The sequence below is a fragment of the Amia ocellicauda genome, chromosome 11, assembly GCF_036373705.1.
Source record: "Amia ocellicauda isolate fAmiCal2 chromosome 11, fAmiCal2.hap1, whole genome shotgun sequence".
Classification (NCBI taxonomy): domain Eukaryota; kingdom Metazoa; phylum Chordata; class Actinopteri; order Amiiformes; family Amiidae; genus Amia; species Amia ocellicauda.
In genome coordinates this window covers 14,442,998-14,470,433 of record NC_089860.1, presented here as the reverse complement: position 1 = coordinate 14,470,433, position 27,436 = coordinate 14,442,998, and the positions used below count along the sequence as shown (strand labels likewise).

The window sequence follows — 27,436 nt, the reverse complement described above, 5'->3', positions numbered from 1 at the left end:
CAGCTTAGTCATGGCACAGCCATTCACGAGCCCAACACTCTGCTCAGTGCGGGAAAGGATTGCCCAGTCAACAGTGGCATAACTCGGTATCTATGCCCTTTCTAGGAGAGTATAATACCCTTTTAACCACACAGTGAATGTATCATGCATTACAGGGGTAACTCATTCTCTTTCTGTTAGGATATGAATAATAGTTTATTCCTCATTAACATTAAATACAATTTACAATTATCATTCCTTAAAAATACCATTACCAGCTTATCCAGAGTTATTGGATGAGTTCCTTGTAACTTTTTCTCTTTCCTCTGTGCTTGTCATTTTAAATTGAACCAGCAGATGGCAACAAGATAAGTAATCATCAAAAACCTTTCCCCGAAACAGGGAAAGAGAGCTTGAACTCAACACACTCCTGTTATTCTTTTTGTCCTAGAAATCCTAAGTGGTCAAGAATTTCAATGTTTTTCTAAACAACATGAAAGTTTTTAAGATATACTCTTTTATATTGATCACAAAATTCAGTATAACATAGTGTGCTTTTTTAAGAATTGCTATTCACAGGACAATAGGAAGAAAAAAAGGAGCATCATGTTAATGTTATTATGCTTTTGGCACACATGAGATAGAGAACACAAACAAAAAGCTATTATATTGTAATTAGAAATACATATAGTTACAGTATCTCAATAAAAATGTGCAGGTTTTATACATGTTTGTGTGTATTTTGCACTCCATCCCAATTCACGTATTTCCAGCATCCACTTGACAACATCAAGCGTGCTTTGTTGAAACTGAAGATTCCAAGGACAAAGCAATAACCTCTTTAAACTCTAATTTCTCCAGGGTAATGAAAGAAAAGTAAATGCTTTGATGAGGACCGCCTTTGAAATTTTCACTCAAAATCAGAACTGCTGTAGCAGAGAAAGAGATGCAGCTGAGAGATGAGCGGAATGACAATGACGGTTTCAAACTGCTGGGCCCAATCTGTGTCACAGACAAAGTTAAAGGATGTGAAAGTTCGAGCGGGGTGTACGAGCACTTGCGGCTGGCGTGAGCTCCATTGTTAGTCTTTCTTTTTTCCTGTGCACTCTTGCGATGCCCTCTTTGCCATTTTATTTAGCTCTAGTCGAGTTGCTCGTACTCTAACAAGAGGAAATTACTTTTCAAGTTCATCAATCTCCCACTTTCCAGATGTACTAAAGGAGGAAGTCCAGTCCATTCTAAGGAGCTGAGGAAATCAGTTCTCATTAAAAAAGAGAAAATGTTATAATGACTTTTATAATGAAAGCTGTTACTCAAGTGACAGAGGTAGTATTGTAGGGGTAGTTGGCAGACACTACCTTTGCTGGCTTTAAACCATTTTTATAAAGAAAGCAACAGCTGAAGACTATCTGAAGTATCTCATGAAACATAATGGAGAAAACGTATATTGTATTTTGAAAATCGACACTTAAAAGAAATAGATTTTAGTTTAGATTTTTTTATTATTGTGTCAATATGAAAAAATAAAGACACCATACAAAATACATTTCTTTTCTTCTTTATAACTCCATAACCGTGCATATCTGCCTAGAAATGCGAGTTCTTAACTTGTACTGACTTTCAAGGCGGGCCATTGAAGGGAGGAAATGAGGAGAAACAGAATGGCTTTGGGATTTAGTGGCTAATGAGAGGAAGGAGACGGACCAGCTGGAAGTAACCACAGTTACAGGAACTGAGCACAGCTTTCCATTCGGAGCCATCTGCCCCACTGGCACCGCTACTAACTACCTCCACCTCGAGCCATGACTTCACGATCAGTGCTCAGTTTGACCTGTCAACAATCCTGAGTATCTGCTGCTTCATTCCCAACTACATACATCACACACAACTACTACCAAAACCACACCAGCCCAACTAAGTTGCAAAAAGAAGGAGTAGCTGATAAGTCAAACACGTGTGTAGTGATGTATAAGTATAGTTTAGTTTACGGCTTCAATTCCCTTAATATAATAATAATTTGTAAAATATGATATTACATTAATCCGGTAACTCATTGTAAAATTATTGATATGATATACCGCTCTTATATATACAAATTATTATACATCATAAAATAAAAACCTTATTAGTTCCATAGAGTTTAATTCCACACTACTTACAATTTGAGAAAAAGTAATCAAATGATTTGATTGTGATTTTGATATTGCTCCTTGGTTCATATAGCTACCAGGAGGATTCCACTTTACATATGGACTCTGTAATAAAATCCCCCTATTTCTGTATTCACTAGAAACCCTCTCTCTGTGTATATATTCCCACAGGGTTAGAACCGAGGAACTGTCTGGACAGTCACTTAGGCCCTTACATTTTCGACTTGAGAGACACAGTGACAATGTGCTCCAGAAAACAGAGATTAGACTTCAGAAGGTCTTCTGCCATAAGGGATTGTCATTGCATATTGGCAGAAAGGTTACAGGTGTGTCTCTAAGGGATTGCAGGTCCTACACTTTACCCCAAGGATTTTACATGAAAAATTTAAAAGATAATATTCCACATTGAATTAAAATGGGAGGTGGGTAGCCATTGTAGTCTAAGGCTTTTATGATGAGATGAAAGATCAGGATACGGACTGACCTTTGAGTTATTAATAAAGACGTTATGGAATAGAGACGATGAGTTGTCAAGTATTATGCCTTTGGGCACAGGTGTTTTCTTGAGGTTATAGATACACAGTTTACATACATTATGTGATGGTGGTTACCAGTGTCATTGGTGTCTGGCAGCTGTTATAAAATGATATGCTTTTTGGAGATTGAAATGAGAGACCGCTATGTGTCTTAGAGTGGAGAAAGAACATTGCTAGTTGGTTTGCCCTGTGTTATAGAGTTGAGTATTAAGAAGACTGGAAGAAAAGGATATAAGATTGATCTGTGGATAGTGCTGCTTAGATATCAAAGCTTAAGAGCTCAGCTAAGAATACAGTTTGGTACAGAGAAGATGGAACAAAGATTATCGGTGCAACAGTTGGCAAATGAAGTCTTATATTGGTATGCTGCTGTCTCTCTCTAAAGAAGGTATGGTCTTAGTAAATATTAATTCAATTTAAATAAACTGATTGTTATACAACAATGTACAAACAACTGCATTCTAATAATAATTATATATATATATATATATATATATATATATATACACACTTTAGCTGTAATCTGCAAAACATTTTAAATTAAAATTGATAATTAGGTAATTAACACCCATTAGTACAATAGTGCCCATCTAGAAATAGCCAGATGAATAGCTAACAATTTGCACAACAAGGATGTGCAATTCTTTGCTTCCCCATATTTAAATTCAGGACAGTTTGTTTATATTGATGCTAATTCAGACAGCAAACAACTCTGAAAACAACAAATTACTCCTGGCATGCTGCATTAAATACATTTCAAATAATAGTTTTAATTAAGATTATATGGTGTTTGGATACATCTCACGTTAAAAATAAATGTATTGCATACAAGTAATATGAAATTCATGATGCATTATTCAACACAAAATATATTTGATATCTATTTGGGGGGATTTTGTGCATATTTTACAGACACCTACTGTGTGCATATACTCAAGTGATAAATGACTGACACATGACATATTGACATCTGTTATATATTGTAACGAATATATATAAACTTTGATTTCAATATATTTTGATTTGTATTCAGTATAGTCAAACATAATCACACTAGCGTGTATTGCAATACATACACCGATCAGCCATAACATTATGACCACTGACAGGTGAAGTGAATAACACTGATAATCTCGTTATCATGGCACCTGTCAGTGCGTGGGATATATTAGGCAGCAAGTGAACATTTTGTCCTCAAAGTTGATGTGTTAGAAGCAGGAATAATGGGCAAGCGTAAGGATCTGAGCGACTTTGACAAGGGCCAAATTGTGATGGCTAGACGACTGGGTCAGAGCATCTCCAAAACTGCAGCTCTTGTGGGGTGTTCCCGGTCTGCAGTGGTCAGTACCTATCAAAAGTGGTCCAAGGAAGGAAAAGCGCTGACAGGATCATGGGCGGCCAAGGCTCATTGATGCACGTGGGGAGCGAAGGCTGTACCGTGTGGTCCGATCCAACAGACGAGCTACTGTAGCTCAAATTTTAATGCTGGTTCTGATAGAAAGGTGTCAGAACACACAGTGCATCGCAGTTTGTTGCGTATGGGGCTGCGTAGCCACAGACCAGTCAGGGTGCCCATGCTGACCCCTGTCCACTGCCGAAAGCGCCTACAATGGGCACGTGAGCATCAGGTCTGATGAATCACGAGTTCAAGGTGTTGACTTGGCCTCCAAGGATCTGCAGCTAACGTCTTGGTGCCAGATACCACAGCACACCTTCAGAGGTCTAGTGGAGTCCATGCCTCGATGGGTCAGGGCTGTTTTGGTGGCAAAAGGGGGACCTACACAATATTAGGCAGGTGGTCATAATATTATGGCTGATTGGTGTATCTTCCATCTGGGATATTTTTTAGAGGGAAGCACCCCTTGGCTCTTTCCCTTTGCTTACTCCCAGAAAATAACAAAGCTCTGACACACTATCCTGCACATGTTTAATCTGGGTTAGACAATGATTTCCCCTTTGTAAACTGGACAGTTGCTAGGTATACAAGGTTACATCATTGGCTTCTATGGTCACCAGACCTTATAACACAAATTCCTCTCGGGACACTAGAAGTCACATATTTGCTGTTGTAGACCTCTAAAACGAAATGAACAGGGCTATGAACATCCAACGAGATTGCTCTGATTGAGTCTATGGCATTGCAGTGTCAAGATAGTGTGGTATAACCAAATTAATAAATGATTGACACATTATAGAGGTCAAATCCAACCTATTGTACGATGAATGTCTCAGCAGCAGGAATAGTTTATTTACAGCTATTCTTTTTTCAGACTTTAACATGTTTTAGTAGCTTCAGCCCATAAGACTATAGTCAGAGCTGGTGTGTGAGATTCAAACAGCAATAGGACAGTCATAATTCCTAAATATTGCTCACACAGAACGTGTAACTATCTCTTTTCTTAGTGACATGTGGACAGATCCAAAGTGACATGCCTAGACATATGGTGCATGTGCAAGTCTCCAATGGGAAACACTTTATAAGCATTTTGCAAACTTCCCTGCTATTTCATGTAGCTTATGAGCTGTCAAATATCTGAACAGCATATTTCCTTGTGGATATAAACACCAGTATTGCCTGCGGAATAAAGACATCTTTCAATCGCCTGAATGCCAAGCTCCCCCAGGGAAATCTAGTATGCAGCCATCCACTTTAATACATTTAACTTAGTTCTGATTAGTCAGGCTTTCGCATTTTTTGCATTTTATATCCCGCACAACAGAAACCAAACAACAAAAACAAACAAGGCCAATCCTGGGAATGGATTGACTGATATAAGAATAGCATTCTGGTGTAAAGATGCCATTTTAGGTTGTGCTGAAGACAGATGGGTTGCTGGTACAATTGGGAGTTCCCTGGAAATGAAACTGTAGCTTGGTCTTGGTACAATAACAACAAACAAGACAAAGTTGTATTATGTATGATATGCAGAGAACATGATGGAAATGGACAAAGTACTTTTGGGCTTTCTATTGTTATATTGTGTCTACAATTTATAATTGTGTTTACCTACATTCTGCTCCCACTGTTATAAACATTGCAGAGAATAAATGACAATGATGAATTGGTCTACAGAAATATGTAGTTGTGCTGCGGTACAGTCAAAATAAAATAACAATAATGAGAAAATGTAAGAATCTGATCAATTTAAAGTTGCAATCATTAAACAAAACTATGCCTAGTGCAATATGACACCCAGTTACTGGTGTGCTGCCAGAAGCCATAACTGGGAGTTATATTAGTCTCCTCGTTTCGCAACGCACCGATCTCCTAGTTTGTTTCATAAAGCACAGAGCCACCACAAATGTCAGCATCGATTCCCAGAACAAACAGCAAAGTTCATTAGTCTGCTTTTTAAATCCACAGGCTGAAATTGAAAATGTAAAGAGCATTCACAAGATAAGGGATGTACAGAAGCTTCCTTTCACTGTGCACAACAAGGCATTTGTACATGGAAGATATATGATATATACTGCACACTGCTAATTTGCCAATCATTTCATACATTTTAATCTGTGCTTCTTTTTTAGTTGTTCCAATAGATATGCACATAACTGTTATTCAAACACTTTTGGATCCTGGGAAGAAATCCATAAAATGCCTTTTCTTTTTTTTTCTCTTTTTATCTCTACACATTTCCTGGTAGCAAACATACACCATGACTGGAATGCAGCATTCCATAAATAATGTAACCATTAGAAGGAGAAACTTAATATATTTCTAGCATTTCTGTGTGCTTTTGAAGGAGAAGCAGAGCTCTTTGCAGTTGGCAAGAGAGAAAAACAGCCACAACAACAAAGCAAGAAAAAAAGCAAATTTTAAGGATACTGATTCTATCACTAAAGCTATCAAAGCAGTAAACCCATAAACTCATCATTACTAGTTGAAATTTCAAAGCTTGTGGCATCTCTCCACAGGTGTTCCAGACTGTATCCATTATATTGATTGTGTTGCTGTTACTTTGACCAATCGATAGTAAAGACAGGACCGCCTGAGTGAATATGAATTATGTATACGGCTGGAGAATGAAAACTTTATCACAATATTGATCTGTTTTACAGAATGAGGCAGTGTCTAACTGGTTGCAGTCTCAAGTAACTATATCATAAAGGGCTGTGATTCTTATCCACACAGCTAACAAAAGTTACGTTGTCCAAGGAATGATGATGGACAGTCATCCTTAGACCTTTTTCGGGTCTGATCAGAGCTGGGTTCAATAATTTAACAAATATGAAACTTGAAACACTGATTAATAATGTACTACTCTGTAATGTTAGCATTATGCTTCCCTATTCCAGTCACCCACATTACTCCTACCTTTCAACGCTGAGCTACCTAAAGAAATGAAATTCATTTTGATTTCAAAGCAGTTTTCAAGCCACTGAACCTATTCTACAGAGCACTTTAGGCTGATATTGTTAAGTCTTGACATGTGTGACACAACATCAAGCATAAAACAGAGCAGACACAAACAGAGCTGGTCTAATGAATCATGCAGGACCAGATACAGACTCTAATCCTCTGCAATAGAGGAGAGCACTAAATAGATACTTAAATAAGACAATGTTCCACTATACAGATTTGACAATCACACATTGTTTCCTCATTTTACACCCTCAGATCTATATAAAGTCACATAACATCCTTTTCAATGAAATTCTCTTTTATTGTACCGTACTCTGAACTATGGCACAGAGAGAACAGTAATTTCTGCAGTGTAACAATGACATAAATCTCACATAAACTTTGTAGAAATTATAAATACCTCTATGAAAAACAAAATGCAAGAAAGCTGTTGTAATACTCACTGAAAGTGCAAATGAGTACAACACATTTTTAACAAGAGAAGTACTGTATATCTGATGACAGTCTTTAGTGAAATAAATATATGAGTATAAAAAACAAAAAACAAACATACATTATATGATGGATATGAGACTGCATAGCATTCAGCATTTGTAAATATAACACGTGTTGTTTATTAAAATATACACTTTGAAGTGGAAATATTATATTCCATTGGTTTTATTGGTATTTTATTTTAATGTTCTTTTTCAGAACCACAAAATAAATACAAAAACACGTAAACATGGAATTAATACATTTATTCTGCGCTCAAATACTTCTGCAGTCATGTCCCAGAGAGCCTCCTCAATGGCCAGAGAGTCTGAGTGGCAGAGCATTGGGGGAGACAGATTAGCGGGCAGCTTGAGGTGTGTGGCCTGCTGGTGGGACTCACGCCCACGGTGTAAAGATTCCTGGGGACTGCTGGGGGAGGGGAGCCCAGGCACAAGGTCGCAGTGCCCTCTGCAGACACTCAGCATGGCTGTGATTCCTCATACTGTGCTGACTATCGCACCAGCAGGAAAGGGAAAAGGAAAAAATAAAAACTAGGAATGGGCAAAACAGAAGGTCCAGCTTTCCATTCTTTTATACATATTTATTAATGATTATCATAAATAAATATGTAAAATATATATTATGTAAAATATTATTGTGCAAAGATATTTTGTGTCAAAAGGCTTGTTAGCATATTTTAGAGAGAGATGTGTATTATCTCCAACCATTGTCAATCAACTGGTTGACAAAGTCCATGACCCTCCACACTGGCTGGAAGAGTTGATGTACACATGCCAATCAAACTCTGGACCCTGGTGCTATTATTTCATGTGCAATGTGTCAGATTTCACATAGTTATATTATAATTGTGACAGAAACTAAAAAAACAAACCATAAAACTGTCACGGCAACTCCTTCAAGCAGTCATATGTATTAAAAAAACATTTTTTGTAACTCCTTCTTGGCACCAGTTGACCCCTTGGTGACCATTACCTTGTTCATGCTAGTTAATTCCAGCTTCTAAACACCTTCTCATCTATGAATACTTTAGTAGCACTCGATGTGTTCAGGAGACCCCACACTTCACTCTATCAGCTGTAGGTTCAGCAGTGACAAGCAGTAATTAGGAGTCTGAGCTCTGATTTCCCACTTTCACCTTGCTTATAAGCTTATTCAGCTTTACAGCAGATTTAATGGCATCATTGTATCTCTTGAACTACTACCGCATGCTTACAACCTCCAAATCCAGCTCTGAGAAGATTAAAAGAAGGGCTCAGTCATTGTAGTGAGGTGCACTTGAAATTCAGAGGGATTTCACTCACTCTTAAAGCGATCACTTTAGCAGAAAGAGCACAGATGTAGATGAAAGTGGGGTCATACAGAGAGTGGATGGTATGTGAAAGTTTCCAACTTATCAAGTTAATATTTAAAGTCCCTGTGTTCCCCAGTTTCACTTCAGATTTTGAAAAAAATATTCTCATTTATGAGATAGGTGAGTGATATACACTCACCTAAAGGATTATTAGGAACACCATACTAATACTGTGATTGACCCCCTTTCGCCTTCAGAACTGCCTTAATTCTACGTGGCATTGATTCAACAAGGTGCTGAAAGCATTCTTTAGAAATGTTGGCCCATATTGATAGGATAGCATCTTGCAGTTGATGGAGATTTGTGGGATGCACATCCAGGGCACGAAGCTCCCGTTCCACCACATCCCAAAGATGCTCTATTGGGTTGAGATCTGGTGACTGTGGGGGCCAGTTTAGTACAGTGAACTCATTGTCATGTTCAAGAAACCAATTTGAAATGATTGGACCTTTGTGACATGGAGCATTATCCTGCTGGAAGTAGCCATCAGAGGATGGGTACATGGTGGTCATAAAGGGATGGACATGGTCAGAAACAATGCTCAGGAAGGCCGTGGCATTTAAACGATGCCCAATTGGCACTAAGGGGCCTAAAGTGTGCCAAGAAAACATCCCCCACACCATTACACCACCACCACCAGCCTGCACAGTGGTAACAAGGCATGATGGATCCATGTTCTCATTCTGTTTACGCCAAATTCTGACTCTACCATCTGAATGTCTCAACAGAAATCGAGACTCATCAGACCAGGCAACATTTTTCCAGTCTTCAACTGTCCAATTTTGGTGAGCTTGTGCAAATTGTAGCCTCTTTTTCCTATTTGTAGTGGAGATGAGTGGTACCCGGTGGGGTCTTCTCCTGTTGTAGCCCATCCGCCTCAAGGTTGTACGTGTTGTGGCTTCACAAATGCATTGCTGCATACCTCGGTTGTAACGAGTGGTTATTTCAGTCAAAGTTGCTCTTCTATCAGCTTGAATCAGTCGGCCCATTCTCCTCTGACCTCTAGCATCAACAAGGCATTTTCGCCCACAGGACTGCCGCATACTGGATGTTTTTCCCTTTTCACACCATTCTTTGTAAACCCTAGAAATGGTTGTGCGTGAAAATCCCAGTAACTGAGCAGATTGTGAAATACTCAGACCGGCCCGTCTGGCACCAACAACCATTCCACGCTCAACATTGCTTAAATCACCTTTCTTTCCCATTCAGACATTCAGTTTGGAGTTCAGGAGATTGTCTTGACCAGGACCACACCCCTAAATGCATTGAAGCAACTTCCATGTGATTGGTTGGTTAGATAATTGCATTAATGAGAAATTGAACAGGTGTTCCTAATAATCCTTTAGGTGAGTGTAATTCACTGCTTTATTATATTTTGTTAATTTTAATTTTATTGGGAATCTATGGACATTCGCAAATGAGCCAACGCTCAAAGAGGAAGATGAGTGTTTAGCATGGCAACATCCTTAATCGAAAATTTCAAAAACAGCTTTAGTATGGCTTGTAGAGCATATGCTTAAATTGCGGCCTATTGATCAGTTATTGGATTTCATGGTTGGAATTAGGAATAATGAAAAAGGTGTACAGGAGCTAGCTAAAGATAAATTAATATTTTCTGTCTTATGATAATGACGATGATTATCTTTGATTATTACCATTACTATGATGACAATAATGATGCTGATGGTGATTATTATTATCTTTATTAATATGTTTATAATGATTGTTGTTGTGAGTAAATCACACTCTTCCTACTGACAATCAAATAATTGGTAAGAAGTCAATATAACCTAAAAAATAAAAAATAAAAGAGTTGTACAATGAAATCTAGGGGCAACTACTGACCCCTTCTTTTCATATGATAGGTTTTAATAACTCCATTTAGAGATTTTCACAGGTTTCCACTGCTCTTGCCCAAATGAAGTGCCCATTTCCTCCTTTAATTCTGCATTAGTGCTAATAGCCACTAACCAGCTTCCAATCTCAACTCTCTGTTTAGTCAATTAGCACATTAATACGACGGCATCAAATGGGAGAATATTAAAGCTAAGTGCTTAAACCGATTCGCCTTCATGCACCGAATGCGGGGAGAATATATTTAATAAATTAAGACATGCCACATAGCTCTGAGATTTATTAGTCAGTCTGGATTACTGGTGTCAAGTCTTGTATATTACATATGCTTTAATGGATAACATACTCTTTTACTATTTGTTTTGTGCCAAAAGCACTAGTTACGGGTCAGGTTGTTGCAGGCAAACCACACCCTCCCCGTTGTCGCGCTTTCTCTGCTCGGTGCATGCAATTGCGCATATGTAAAGCTCAAAATTACAGTTTAGGCAGGCAGAGTGTTTGGGTTATTCTTCTTTATTGTAGATTTCAAATTTAATAGCCATCTGATGCCCCATTAAATATTCATGCTGTTTGCATTTCCCCAGGACAAACTCTGGGCTGCTCACAGACTACCATCTGGAAGCACATTGCACAGCTACTTGAGTGATCTTATCCTGCTGCAAAAAGCGCTCCATGCTCTATTGTTTTGGATCAAGGTAATGGTGTTCTCTGGTGCTCCAGAACATGTTGTCTCTTGCTCCACTACAGTTCTGACCGAAACCAAGATCAAAATCTACTGAAGGGAATATGGGGTGAGTGGCTAAAGGGACATCTTGATGCAGTGAGAAATATAACATTACTATAGAGGCTCCTACACTTTATACATAAGGTCTTTGAAGGTATTGACTGAGTTGGTGTACTCAGAAAGTTATCCTCAACACATACATATGGAACACTAGATTCTTATGATTCCATTTTACAATCTTGGTTTCACTATGGATTTCTATGTGCCCTTATAGTACATTTTCTCATAAAATTCACCAGCCTTCCTTTTGAGATTCCCAAATCACTACAACTTGTTGTGGCCATGCTCTCCTTTTTTCTCTTCTTTCATTTTTAACACAATTAAACTCCAAAAAACAAAAATTACTTTTCTTTCAAGTTCTGATAGATCATCTGGTGTGGAAATACATTTGCAGTTGACCACAAGGTTAATTTAGTAATGTTACACTGTGGTAGTCTTCACAATAGCTAGCGTTACACTTGAAAACATTCTTCCGCAGCTCTATTCTCCTCTCTGTTTGATTATATTTTGAATCAAAGCTTTCTGAAATTAAAGAAAAATCTTAAATCCTCTTTACATTTCAAGTTATTACAGTGGGATGCTATCTCTCTACTCAGAAGGAGTATTACAGTTTCGCAAAGTGCCACGGTGTCTCAGCTTCTTTCATTTGTGCACTCGGAGCACATTACTAATGACACATTGACTCTATAAGACAAAACCTTTTTCAAAACACACATAGCAACTTATGTAGCAGGGAACACACGGGGGCAAAGGAAAAGTAGAAGAATAAAACATTTTATACAGTCACATGCATATACGTTTCACCCTAATTCATATACCACTCATTACAACAAAATAAGTAGATAGAAGTTAAAACTGCCTGTATTTAGGAATTGTACTGAACAAACTTCTTTTGTCTGTATTCTGACTTCAATCTGATTATTTTCCAGCATTTTCTCCAAAATCAAATTGAAATGGTTTTAGCATTCTAATCCCCATCATTCCTAGCTCCTATCTAAATATTCCTCCAGCCCAAACACTGTGCTTTTAGTTAAGATTTGGTCCATTGGCTAATTTTGCAGCATAACAGTAGATCATCATGAAACCTCAGACACTTCATAGTTTAATTAGTTAATTGCCTATGCTGTACAGAACTTTGTGATTGAATATTCCCCTACACAAATGTCTGGTTTTCATCAAATATATGCATTGCCTGCAAAAAACAGACAGCACATCCCTCTATAAGTGGAATTGTTCAAGTTCCCATTTACGATGCCCTTCTGTGCAATTATGTAAAACACATACATGTCATATAACACTTGCACCACGTTCTATTTCCACCAACCATCCTAACAGCTGAGGTGTGCTGCTAATTAATGAACGCTAGCAATGCTCACAGGTGTGGCAATTCATATGACATGAAACAAGTGTGTTTCAGTTATTACACCTTGACAATTTAAAAATAATGTATCTGGGGTAGTGAGAGAAGTCACACACTGAGTCCCAGTGAAATGTAGCAATGTTGGGAGGTATGTGATACGTTGGAGCTGAGAGAGTTAATAACTTCCTTCTTGTGCATATTTTCTTCTAATTGTTCTTCTTTCATTTGAAGAAGAAAAATCATACAGATTGCAGTCAAGCTCTCTCCCACACTACAACTAATTCAGTGTTGGAAATTAAATGGCATAACAAATCTGATTTATGCAACAAACTTAGATGGAATGAAATTGGAAACACACATGGTCATAAATATTTACATTTTCATAAACAGGAATATTCTCCATTATGTAAAGGAAGAAGTAAATAACATTTTATGGCAACTAACATTGGCAAGACTAATTATGCCTGGATCGCGTTGTTAGTAAAATCATTATATTCAAACTTCCTATATTATTTACTTCACTTTAACCTTGCAAGAACTCACTCTGCCATTAATACCTCAAATGGAGCAGGAAACAACAAAGCTCAGAGTAATTCCTGTTAGTTTGAAATCTGAAACAAACCTCGCAATACCTAAAAATGTCTTCACATTCATAAAATCAACAGCATTGATAAACGAATAAACTGCAAAATCATGTTCAGTTACTCTCTTTTCTACAAAACATAACTTACACACAATACTTAAAGCATCAAGTTCCTATGGATGCATAGTAAGCATAGGCAAATTCAGTTCCACTTTTCACACTTTGCACTGCTCACAACACAAGCTTCATCTCCATCCACATTTCATTTGTATTCAGTGCAGCAAGGAAGCAGAATCATGTACCAACATCTCTTCAAGAAAAAAAAACATCATCCTTCAATAAATATATTCTCCCGCAAACAGAACTTTTTCTTGCCTTTGATAAAGAGCAAGATCTTAAAACAAGACACCAGCTTTGTATTTTCTTCTTTTTCCTTACAAGGAGCAGTAAACAAGCCCACACGTAAACACACAATCTACCTGCACAGCATATGTCCCAGTTTGCTTAGGCTACTAAACAGCAGGGTGATGGGCGCGCAGGCCACGGCCTTTTAATACACAGGACATCCGCTAGAGTGGCTACGCTTCTGAATAATTTGTAGATAGCTATGTAAATGTGGTTGAAATCGCCCTTATTTCCTTGTTTAACTGTAGCAAGCAAATGAAACGTGGACGTGCTGAGGAAGTTTGGGGAACATGAACCAGTGAATAATTGATGGAGCTCATTTGGAGAACATGGCCCATTAAGTCAAACGGAGCTCAGCAGCATATCAACCAGAATCTCGAGGCATGTGGCTTCAGTTAACAAACAAGCATAACACAATTATTTTCGAAATATGCATTTAAAAAACAATAAAGTGGATATTATTAATAATAATTGTAATACACATAGCAAAAGTAACCAAATGTCTGTGAACCACTAGTATTATTTCAGTTCTATTTAAGACATATTTTGTACCCAGATTTACATTCTTTGGAGCAATACTCTGCTACACAATCTGCTGGTGACTAGAACCCGTTTGGTGTTGTGAGACATCAATAACAATTACTGCTTTACCAGAATGTTAATAAGGTAAATGTACTGTATTATTCATTGATGCCAAGGATACACAACCACATTTTCCAAGTCAAATGTCAAACATACTGCAGAGGTCTTTTTTTTGGTCCCTTTATATATTTTGACGAAATGGGTGAATGAAAAGTAGAGATTCTCAGAAAGGAAGGTGGAAAAAGCATCATTAAACTAGCATATAATACTTTCCCTACAGCAACAGGAACATTGTTTGAATGCTGTACACACACCCACACACAAAAGGGTCTTAATTAGATGTACTGCTTCTGCCATTTTCAGACTGATTGTAATCTTGCTCAATTAGCCATTGCTGTGCCTTTAAGGACCACAAACCCAACAAGCCTCTGCAGGTTTCTTTGTGCTCACTGTAACATGATCTTCTCTCCAGCCTTCTTCAATAAACTAAATATCTCCGTGATTTTTTTTTTCTCTATCCTGACAACAGACGTAATACAGATTGTGTGCAGAGATGTTCATAGAAAAAATGTATTCCAGTACAAAATGATGCTGTCAAGAAACACCAGGCATGTTTGTACTGCAACCATGAGTGCTACAGAGATTGCTGCCTAATATTCCAGTAAACAGAGAAGAGCTTTTCTGGGTTTATTCCTTAATCCAAAAGCTGTCATGCCACAGTTTTGATTGGGTTGTGAGGAGCATTCACGGTTGCTCATTTTAACTGTACGTTCTGATTGTTTTAAATGTGAGCTTACCAGTGGGAAGCATTGTCATAGCAACACATATGCCTTATTTGTGTTTATGTTTATACATTGGAGAAAATTATGTTTTCTTACATAAGTTGAAAAAGCATCCAAAAAATCACCTTATTTTGGAAGCTGTTTTGTGTGCACATACTGTATGTGCAAATGGCATACATTTTCATGTCAACCATGCTTGAGATACTGCCACAAACTTCAGTTTTGTACAATAATGCTTAGAACATTACAGTAATCACATTTTCTAAGCACTTTTGTGTCTAGTTAGCATTTTTCAATGCAGATATAAGCATTCAAAATGTAAATGCGAAAACCTGTAAGGATTCCAGAAAAACAGCTTCTATATAATACCAGTTTTAATACCAGCCTACGTAGTGCTATATTCAAGTAAAATATAACTATCTTTGTCTTATATGTCTCTTTCTATAATTAAATGAAACTATTTTGAATAATCCTGCTACCTCTGTATTTAACATTAAATGTGACAACATTTCAAGTTGCAGCAAATCAGAATGTTTTGTAATACATAAAATTGAGTTTGTGAGCCTGTGCTTAAATATGCTTTATTGAATGACTGCGCATCATGAATACCGAGACAGAGAATCCCAGAGATGGGGCTCATTTCCATTAATATCTGTACCAAGCCAAGATGAGGTACATAAAAGGTTATCAGATGGCCACGGCAACTATAGAGCAGGGCATTTAATGCATTTGAGCTTGTCAAGAGAATTTACGGTAAGGATATAAATCCCCTTTTATTACATGTAGTCATCTGACTGATTCATTCAAATGTGAAAACTGATTTATAGTTTCAGTGACCTGAAGATTAAGCTCCCTTCTGTTGGTTTATATAAACAGTCCTTATATATGTACACAATTACATATATGCCAATGTTATTTGCTTCATTCCATATATATATATATATATATATATATATATATGTGTGTGTGTGTGTGTGTGTGTGTGGAATTAAGCAAATAACATTGACAGAAACACTGTTACTCTCCAGTAATTGAGATCATTAACCTGCTGTAGTCTGAATCACACTGTGTGTTGAAATACTGTGATGTCACCTTCGACACAGACTGGAGAGTCTTGTTTTAGCAATCTCACAAGGGCTCAGCTGGTTTCAGTCATTGCTGTTGGGTCACTCCTTCCCCTATTACTGCAGTTCTGTCTGCAATGCATCATTCCTCCCTTGACAAGAACTCACACAGAGCACAAGTCTGTATTAAAGAGTGTCACCAAGAGTTAAAACGGTGCTGAGTAAGAACATATCTGAGGCGGAATGAAGATGTTTATCTCCTGTACTTACCACCTAAAGCCTGCTTCATCACAAAATCCATGGTGTTTGCTCAAGTCTTTTCAAAGCTGATGAGAAATTTGCATGCAGCCACCCCACTATCCAAAGGGAGTTTCTTTTGAGTCTTTGTGAAAGATTTATCACCTGAGAGAGAAAGAAAGAGAGAGGATTAGCAGAACTCCAGGAGATCATCTTGCAAGACAGCTACAGCACCAAGTGACTGTCAGTTGAAGACGTTGCTAAGTATCCCATCAATCAGTGGACGATCAGCAACTTCAGTCCATGTCAATACCTTATCATTAAAAGAGATTTTGCAAGAGCCTCCTGCTTAAACCTGCTGAACAAACATTTTTAAAACAGACTGCTCTCTTCAGCAGACACACTGATCTCCCGAGAATCGCTTTGTGATGGGAAAACACTTTACTATGCTGAGAACCTATTTCTAATTTGCTCTTCTTAGTGTGAATTTATGTCCTTGTGAAATGTGTATCAACGGGTGCTTAAAAAAGTATTTTCTGTTTCTCTCACAGTACTAGAGTTTAAAATGGTATAACTGATGTTTGCCCGAAGAAGCACAATCTTGGAGGGTGACAGAGAACACTTAATGCTTTAAACCTTTCTTGTCTCTATTTTTACATTGCTTACTAAATGGCATCCAGTCCACTGACTTTAGATTACATGATGGCCTTGTTTCCCTTGGTTTTCTATAGGCTAAATAGCTGCTGCTCATTAATGTGACTAAATCTGCAATCAAATACAAGCCTTCAGATGAAAGGGAAGCCCATTCATTCATTTTCATCCTGGATTCAGTAGACATGCTCAAATTCAAGTCCACATCAACAGAACATGTAAACTAATGATGACTTCTACCAAGATCATTAGTGTGTATAGCCCAGTCCAGTAAGTAGGTCATGAAAATCCATAGCAAGGATGCAAATCACCACTTGTCCATCCATGTTGAACAGTGATTAATTGCAGGTTTCATAAGTAATCATATTATCCATCTCTAGAGAATATATCATTTCCAATAAAACAGACGCTGACCAAAGTGCAGAATGATTATTGGATCAAACATGAATCCATGCTCCTTTTTTTGTCTAACTGGGCAGTGCTGAGAAAATCACGTCTGCTTTTCAAATGTCAGGAGCGAAAAAGTGAACAACTTTTCTGCATATTCTCCATCACACAGAGCACTAGATTTGGTTCTTGCCTTGTGGGCCATCATTTCTAGAACACAATGCAGTGTTGCATGATATAATGTGTCATGAATATGCTTTAATCATTCTATGTAGTACTTAGTTTAAAGTGAGGTCTCTGCCTGAACCATTCCACCAAAACACATGGGCAATACCTGAGGGTTCCTTATATAAATACTTAGCATTCATGTTTGAAGTCTACTGACTGCAGAGGCTGTAGGATATTGGTTTTCAGTAGGTCATGTAAGAGCTTGAGTTTCACACAGCCCCATAATTCTCTAATGGATTAAAGAGATCGCGTAATCCCCAGATGTGAATATATAGCACACGTTGATGTACATATCGATACATTTCTATATAATAAAACACCTCCTGCCGTCCAAGGGACCCTTTTATTAAAACTGCGCTAAGTGAATATCATGTGTATTAGATTGCCCCACCAGCATGCAGACACACAGACAAAGCAGAAAGCACACACACACATGCAAATTGTAAATAATTAGTCTACATGTTGCTTATTAAATAACTAGTTATTTTCAAAAACAGGGGCACTGCCAATAGCCTCTTAGAGTATTTGATGTCCCCAATATATTTGTGAAAGACTTCAAAGCTGCTTCATTGTTCCTTGAAAATCCTTCAGCTATTCACATCAACAAGCTACCTAATCCCAGCTAGATTACATTTCTATCCTCCTGTTTTCCGCGGAATCTTTTCTAAAACCCCTTCAGGTCAGAATTTTCCACGGTATTTGCCATTCACACCAACACATGACAACAATATGGATTTCAATATGTTCATTTCTTTCTTTTAAAGGAGAATCCTCATATGGGCACAGCATGTTTCAATAGTGTAAAGTTTACAGTGTAAAGTTTTGAGGTGCCTACTTACAAATGTAATAACTCATCCAAATCCAAGTCATGCATATCAATAAACACAGACCACAAAGTGTTTATTTAATAATGTGATCAGTTTGTCAATGCTATATTTCATGCGTAATTTAAACTAATTATAAACCAAAAGAAGATAATAATATAATCTGTATATAACAAGTCATTTACAGTGGCAAACCTGCATGATAATTCTGTTATTAATAATCAGTTACAGATAATAACAATTGATGAAAGCTTTTTCTTTAGAAACTGAACATTAGTAGCAGGCTTCATTTTGTCCAAGTAATTATGTGTAATACATTTGTCTTAGGATGGAATGCTCTTGTCTGGGTCAAACTTAAAGGACTGTTAGCAAGATGAAAGGCACATTCTGCATAGTGCATAATTCAATGAGTTTGACCTTATTAGGTTAACAGTACGATGGCAAATTTCTATATTAGATTTGCATGTTATTTTCAATAACGCTTTTATCATCTGTGGAGCACAGTACCCTTAAGTAATATTTAAATTGCACCTGTCAAAAAAAAAAGGTGTTTACATATACTATTATTGTATACACATGCAGCTCATTTCACCCAGATCAATATCAATACATTATTTTATATGTGTGCCTAAACACAGACTAAAACTCAGTGGCACTCACTATGTTATCAAATATAATAAATAAATGTTATATAAATAAGTATGTATTAGAGTTCAGGGTTCTACAAAGGGACAATTTCCACAAGATCGTCATTGAATCCTGATTCCTACAGCAGAAAGATAAGTTAGTCACTGTTGTCTATTCCCGATTCTTGGTTCCATTTCATCTCTGTGGTTTCTACTGGATTGTGCAAGCCATGAACTATTGTCAACACTGTTCTTCTTTAGTCACTGCATTACACTGTTTTGGGGATGTACAGACTTTTACCATATAATTCCCTCAATATGGGCAGCACAAAGTTATCAAGGATGTCACAATACATATTGGCAGTCATGATGTCCTTTTAACCAAAAAACAAAACAGAAACAGCTATTATTTAGTGTTGGACCTCTTTGCTACAAGGTTTTTTCCATAGCTGATGGTAAAAAATTGATTATCATACCATTATTTATGAACTTTTATGATTGAAGGACAGATGATTAATAATTGATTAATCGTACTATCACGAGGACAGTCAGTCATGTGATATGCCAAAAAACTGTCAAAACACACTGCTGCCAGCACTGTTACATGCTCCATATTGTCGCTGTCTGTACTACTGCACTACAATACCACATATCCATTACTGTCAGAAGGAGGCTTGTGCTTATACTTTCAGATATATAATGTTAATATATCATGAATTATTGTTTCTCAATATTTTCTTAAGCAAATCAAATCATACTTGAGTCAAGTGTGAACCAGAGTGTATATAAGAGAGATACACAGTTAGAAAGAAAGAAATATAGGTATATATTGAAAGTTATTTTGATGTGCCTGTATGGATTTTCAAGATGTTAATGTCTCAAGTGTAATAGCAAAATACTTCTGGTACTGAGAAATTTCCTCTCAACGGAAAAGTCTCTGTATTCTAATTACAACCTTCATATATTCTTCAGAGATTACTGAAGGTCACACTGTTTTGTTTTGCTACATCTGTAGGTGAGGTTTACTGTCTTCCATTAACTTCAGTTATCAGGATATATTTTTGTTGCATTGATTGTTGAACAAATTGAAATTCCTAATTCATCCTCACATACTACAGTTCCTTTATTACAGACAGAAAAAGCCTCTGAAATTGAAAAACCAATATGTTAGCTTTATAATTATATTCAACTGAACAATGTCAATATAATGGGACTGTCCTTATGTAGTTAGTTCCCATCTTTACAAAATCTAATCCTAACCCTGTCCACAGGGAAGTATTTTCAATAATAGAATTACACAATAAACATAAATATGTCATATCTATAGAATACACACTACCTTTGCTAAATGTAAAACGGTAAATGCCTCATATTGGGAGACATAAAGGACCAGGTTTGTTTTTCTTTTATAAAATGCTTTGCACTTTTAAGAATTGAAATACATTAGATAACACCTGCAGTTGTTGGTTATAACATAAATACTTCACATACATATACAAAATGAGGCTTATCTGCTTTTGAAAATCCCCTATAGTAATGTCCTAAGACAGTGGAAATAATTAAAATAGTCAAACCAACATTTGGTTGTTGTAGGAGGAACCAAGCATGAAAATACAGAATATTTGTGTCCAGAAATAAAAAAACAACAGAACCACTGCAAAACAATCACTTTATTCAAACACTATGGAATTGCGATATAATATTTTCTAAACTGCACGGTCTCGACGAGAACATTTGTATTCGGTTATCAATATTGTGAATGGAAATGAGTATAATAATAATAATAATAATAATAATAATAATAATAATAATAATAATAATAACAACAACAACAACAAATCATTTGAAGTCACCCATGTATTTAAATAATTCCATGCCCATGAAATATAATTGCAATTGCGCCTATATGAAGAACCAGAAAGGAAAACATTATTCAGTGCTCTTTAGCACTTTGATGTACTCTGGCAAGGAATCAAAATACTACAACAACAACAACACTAATAATAATACACTTGTTGATTTCTTGTTTGGTGTTTTGTCTACTGTGTGAAACTCGGAAATCTCTGAGTGTCTGTTGTTGTTGTAACACCTAAGGACAATAACAAACACCCGGGCTATGGCACAAAAATGCGTGGAGGTGCAGTGCACGACAGTTTCTCACAAACTAGGCTAGCAGGAGAAATACGACAGGGTAATGACCACAGAAGTCAAATAAAGTTCGTGAACAGTCGTCAAACATACACAAAATAAACATAAAACAAGCACACAAACACAAGCGAGTCTCGGTGACGCCCTAATCAAAATTCGCAGCGACCTGCCTAGAAGCCAAATGAAAACAATATCGAAACCATCGGTATTAACATCAAGTGATATTTGAAGGAAAAAAGGGGACACGTTAGTGAAGAATTGCATGTGTTGACACATAATTGCATCAATGCAATAAGGCAAACTTTCTGTCTTCCGGCAACCTGAAGATTCAAAAGTGCATTTCCTAACTAATCTAAACGCTTGTTTATGTATTTATTAGAATAAGAAAGTGCTTCTGTTGTATTTGTCCAAATTAAAAAACTCAATCGTTTGTATAATAATAATAATAATAATAATAATAATAATAATAATAATAATTTTGCAAATCATGGATGAATACATACATTGGGCGTGAATAGAGATACTGACTAACCTGTCTCAGTCCGCTGTAATGAAAGTAGTAAAACGGAAAAAGACAAAAATAAGATGTCTTTGCACGACCAGAGGATCCGAAAGTCGCCCTATCAGCGCCGGGCATTGAGTCGTTTCCCCGGTAGCAAGAAACCCCTTTCTTATTCGCAGGAACCGAGATCCACAATGAAATGAGAATCAATGTAAGAGGTCTATAGATTTTTTTGTAATTATTATTATTTTGTGAATCTAGTGTCTATGCACTGGCACTAACGTATTATTAATAACTGCTCTGGAGACTATTGACTGGTCGTTGCGTACGAGATTATTATGAATCATGGTGATCCTCCTCAGACACACGCTTCTTCTTCCACCGGCTCCTCAGTGCTTGTGGTGCTGAATGGACAGCTCCTTCTGGGTCCTATATGAGCTTTCCTTTCACAGCCGTTAGCTGCTCCCAAGTCAAAGCCATTGACAAACAGCGACTGTATCTAAAACTTTTGTATGTTATCCACATATGCCGAACATGATGATCAATACTCAGTTTGTGCAAAAAACGTATCGCTTTGCTCTACACGTGTTGTACTTGTTATTGATTCTTAAATAGGACAAATAATACATTTTTAAATAAATGCCACACAAAAAAAAACAACCATGAAATATATACGCAAAAAATGCAGATCTATACATCAATACATACTTTCTCATTATGCCAGTTGTACGCTAATCTCTCACTTTCACAAAGACAATAATGTAATGTGTGGAAATGTACATGGTAATAAATATGTGGTAACTTTGCATAACACCTCTACAGGATTGAAACAACACGTTTAGGATTTTATATATATTGTGTACATGCATATGCGAATCTCTTTTAATAGTATTGCATATACAAATCCTTGAAATTGCATGCATATGTAAGTGCTATAGAAAACGTCCCATTTTCTTTGTTTGCTATTTTGTGCAGCTTCTCTAATCTTTATAACAAGATCGTGGCAAGTGTAGACGTTTTTTGTGTGAATGACAAGGGAACAAAAGCATGCACATAACCGAGAAACCCACAGGTTTCGATTGGGGAGAAAAAGCCAAAACACGTTGCATTCAAACTCAAAGGACCTAATCATGAACCATGTTTCGTTTTGCCCGTACTAACCTTAAACTGGGTCCTTTTCAGTCACTCCTATTCGCAGTCTTTTAAAAAGCAAGGTTCCCTGAACAGAAATAAGCAGCAGTGAAGTTCTTCTGTTGCTTAGGATAATAATCGCTTCCTAAAAACAAACTCGCCCAATCACTAACCTTAGCCACAATCTCTCTCTCTCTCTCTCTCTCTCTCTCTCTCTCTCTCTCTGTCTCTCTCTCTCTCTCTCTCTCTCTCTCTCTCTCTCTCTCTCTCTCTCTCTCTCTGTCTCTCTCTCTGTGTGTGTATGTGTGTGTGTGTGTGTGTGTGTGTGTGTGTGTGTGTTCCCTCCCCCTTTCTCCTTCCATTTAGAAAATACGCATCAATCGCACTTCAGTTAGGTCGATAAACTCACGGAACACGGGGTCATGTTTTAACCTTCAAACCTCACCTTTCTAATGGTCACTGTTTACTTCCCCCTCCACCAACATGAATAAATAAACAACCAAATAATAAGAAGAAAATACCCAGTATAAGGCACAGTGTAAAAGTGTAAGTGCACTTGTCAGGCAGTGGCTGTATTCTTATACAACCAGCCCGCCAGACATCTCTGGCTAATACCAGTGCACTCCTGACCTCCAGCTCCCTCATATAACCTTAGTAGCACGTTTTGTTAAATAACTCGTAATAGGGTGTCAGTAAATAGAGCAATGTTAGAGCATGTATGCATGCATGCATGCATGCATTTAAACAAATACACCTTAATTAATGTTATACCACCAACGAGGTTACATTCATTGTATTATACATACAAGGAAGACATTTCCAAATTGCTTAATTATGCCCAGAACCTCCATGCAAATAATACATAATTTATTGAAACTGCATGTTTTCTCCATGATTCCACGCACTACTTCACCAAAGAGCTAGATGCACATTAGTGCACATAGTGCAGTTATACTTATGATTAGAATAAAGTGGCATCTTACTAAAAAATAAGTCGCAACTGAGTACAGTGCTCTAGTTTTCTATTAGCGGGTGGGTCAAACTTTTGATTTAATCCCAGCCTGAGTCATTCATTTTTATATGTTAACCAAATACAGAAATCCTGCAGCTTCTAATAAAAGGCTCTGAAGGGCATCTTGATAGATGAAAATACTTCCTGTTCAAGTAGTTATACTTTTCTGGTGTTCCAGTGAAATGCCACTGAACATCCCGCTGTGGTAAGAGATTTCTCCATCTAGAAATGTAAGTAGTTTTTACTCGAAATTACATAGTTGACCAGGCGGGGGGTGGAAAATGGGATAAAGTTTAGTCAAAAGATGTAATTACAAACTTTGTCTTCAGGATATAGTAACTACAAATAATCAAAGCCCTTAATGGAACTGTGTGTTTAGCATTTTCATCCTTTATGCAGAACCTCTTGAGTTTCCATCTTAAAACCATATTCAGCATTTCCCTACCTGAGTACCTTAAAATCTGACAGTCCCTGTGAGAGCACCAGGCAGCATAGGACTCATTCTTTTTCTTTTTCTTTTCTTTCAAAGCACAGGAAACTCAGAACATGTTCTTAACCTTAAACTAAGTAATTGTTCACCCGTGAAAACTAAATTCAACTTTCATTATTTTCTGTCAAACAAAGCAACAAAACAACTGTTTTCAAATTTGTAACACAGCCCTGAGCTACTGAGGATTTTTTAGAGACGGAGAAATGTAGAGCAGTTGTGGGGACCATTTATTGTTTTTGTTGTTATTGTTTTTATTATTATTACATTTACCTTCAGACCATATATATATATATATATATATATATATATATATATATATATATATATATAGTCCATTGAAGAAATGTTCAATACTTGTTACTCTATAGTATTTTCTAATCAACAGGAATGCCGGTTTAGTCACTGCACAAAGCCATGAACTTGTCTGATTCTTGTATTGATATTGCTTTGCTATTTTTGTTACTATTGTTCAATGTTTTAAACAGGACAAACCAAAAGAGAACACAAATTACACAATGTATTTACATTGCTATTAAATTCTAAACTTGTATTATATAGTGAGCACTCGTACTAAAATATGTGGAATGTACCTCATAGTATATGTGATAGCTTTTATACTATTATTTACACCTTCACTCTTTCAGTTCTGTGGTGAAAGTTATATCAAAACGACATCTGCAGTGGCATTTTTGTGAAACTAACCAACATTTGAACTACTCTGGAGTTCTGTTGTTTACTATTAGTGTGAAACTCTTAAACCACAGAGACACAGAAATGTGCACTACTCCCTCATCACACCCACACAGTACACACTGGCAATGAAATTTGGAATCTATTTATCCCTACAAGCGAAATAAATTATAAATGAATGAGGTTATTCAAAGAAACAGGCAAGGATCAAATACGCAGGAGTTGGCAATACACTTGGTGTCCCTGGTTAGAGTTGGAACAGTGCATACTAGAAATAAGGATTTCATATTATAGATTGCTTTAGAGGTTGACTAAAATTAATTATTCCATCATGGGTTGCTCAATTCCTCCAGCTACAGTATTAGTTTTGTATCTTATGTACAAATTATCTTATGTACTGTAATATATTACACTGTACAACTGTTTTAGGAAAGTCCTATTGCTTATCCTTATAATTACAAACAATAAACATTACATGAATATATATATATATATATATATATATATATATATATATATATATATAATTATGAGCAGAATGTGAAATATAGACCCCAAGGCTGAATTCTACTGCTTCTCTGTTGCTGTTAAGAAAAAAGCAAAATGTATCCAACTTTATAAGCCCAAGATAAACTTGGACAATTTACTTCAATATTTCTGCTGTTGGAAGCAAAGTTGGAATCCAATAGCTCTTGGCAATTTGGTATTAAAACCCATTTAGCCACTGTGTCAAAACAAGGTATAAGAGCAGAGAAATAATACTTCTAAAGGTTTTATTACAAAAAAAGAAGAAAAAAGACACATCTGTTGCATCTAAATTTTGAATGATCAATATGCATGCCAGGGGGCTAGTAGTAAAGACACAATAACACTCACAAACAATTCTCAAGTACACAACATAAATGCCGATATGTGAGAATCTAAGTATCTTGCTCAAATATTCTATGGGAATAAAAGTATGGTGAAAAGGAAAGATTTAAATTCAGAGATAAAACATCAGTAATGAATCAAAGTAATGGTTCTGTGGTGAATGTGCATTTTTTACAACTCTGCAGAAGCTGATTGAAGCAACCCATAAAGTGATACTGAAGTGACTTACCCTAATCTTATCTATTGATTGCTGATTGCAAATCTTGCATTTCTGAGGCATTTCTCCTCATTAATGAACACTTATGAAAAAAGTATTGTGATAAGTTGCTTATACTAATCCAAAGCCAAACACCCCATGATGTACAGACTAACTGACACCTTTTATTAATATTAAAAAATTATTAACCTCCTATATTCCAGATGTTAAGTTATATTAAATGGAAACATGCACAACAACAACAAAATATGGTTTAATGCATCTTTTACATGTTTCTATAGTGTATAAGTAAGATGTATACCACTTTTCCAGAATCAATAAGCAACTTAAAACTTCAAATGAAAAACCTATAACGGCAGAATGTCAAACTGGCATATGTGCTTTTTCACTGTTTCACTGAGTCATGTCACAACTTCAAAACTACAAAAGGACCAAATCTGACTTCCCTGTGGCAACTTGACTCATTATTATCAAGTCAGATGAGTATTAGTGTCTCACTGTCTTGCTCCTTGATAGTAATTATAGTTTCCATAAACAACATGAAGTGTTGTTGTGTCCATGGCTGCAGGATAAACAGTGAAGATGGAGTAATTCCTTTCCAACAACAGAGCAGATTAATGCGGAGTGGAGATTGTTAGTACAAGTAAACAGTCCCACATTAAAAAAAGGGAAAACAAATTAGCAATCCTCCATGATCATTGAATCATGCCTACGCTGGTTTGTATGATTGGCTAATGTACACTAATGTATGTTGCAGTATGTGTTCGCAAGGTAAACGTTGAGTTATTTGTTTTGCCTTTTGTCATAATAAGGGTATTAATATAAATGCCATTCTAACATTCCAGTCTGAGCTGACTATGCCACCTACAAAAAATACATAAATAAAACAAAAATAATTATCATAAATATTGCTTGTAGATATTATTGCTTTTCTAGTTTTGTCCAAATTGAAATTTAAACATTCAGTTCTATAGGTACCTTTGTGTTATTATTTTCCTGAGCTGTATTTTAATAGTTTAAGAGACCACTTAACATTGATTTCTGAACTTTAAAATATTTCTATGGCAAGCAGAATTAACATTTAGAGATATCTCAGAATTGCAGATATCTAATTTAACTTTATTTACAGCTATCT

General features: G+C 36.5%; 1 protein-coding gene across 2 annotated transcripts in view; it reads right to left on the bottom strand.

Moving 5' to 3' along the window:
• The window catches only part of cplx2b (complexin 2b), a 44,008-nt gene extending 20,702 nt beyond the window's left edge, over window positions 1–23,306 (bottom strand). The window contains exons 1-2 of one of the 2 annotated variants that reach the window (XM_066716630.1): window positions 23,053–23,306; window positions 16,559–16,690 (exon numbers count right to left, since the gene is read on the bottom strand). In XM_066716630.1, the coding sequence (XP_066572727.1) occupies window positions 16,559–16,589 (31 nt within the window). In that variant the 5' untranslated portion in view covers window positions 16,590–16,690; window positions 23,053–23,306. Of the gene's footprint in view, window positions 1–16,558; window positions 16,691–21,921; window positions 22,254–23,052 lie in introns of those variants that run through there. The other variant, XM_066716631.1, reaches the window with a different exon arrangement.
• Between the last annotated feature and the right edge of the window lie 4,130 nt (window positions 23,307–27,436).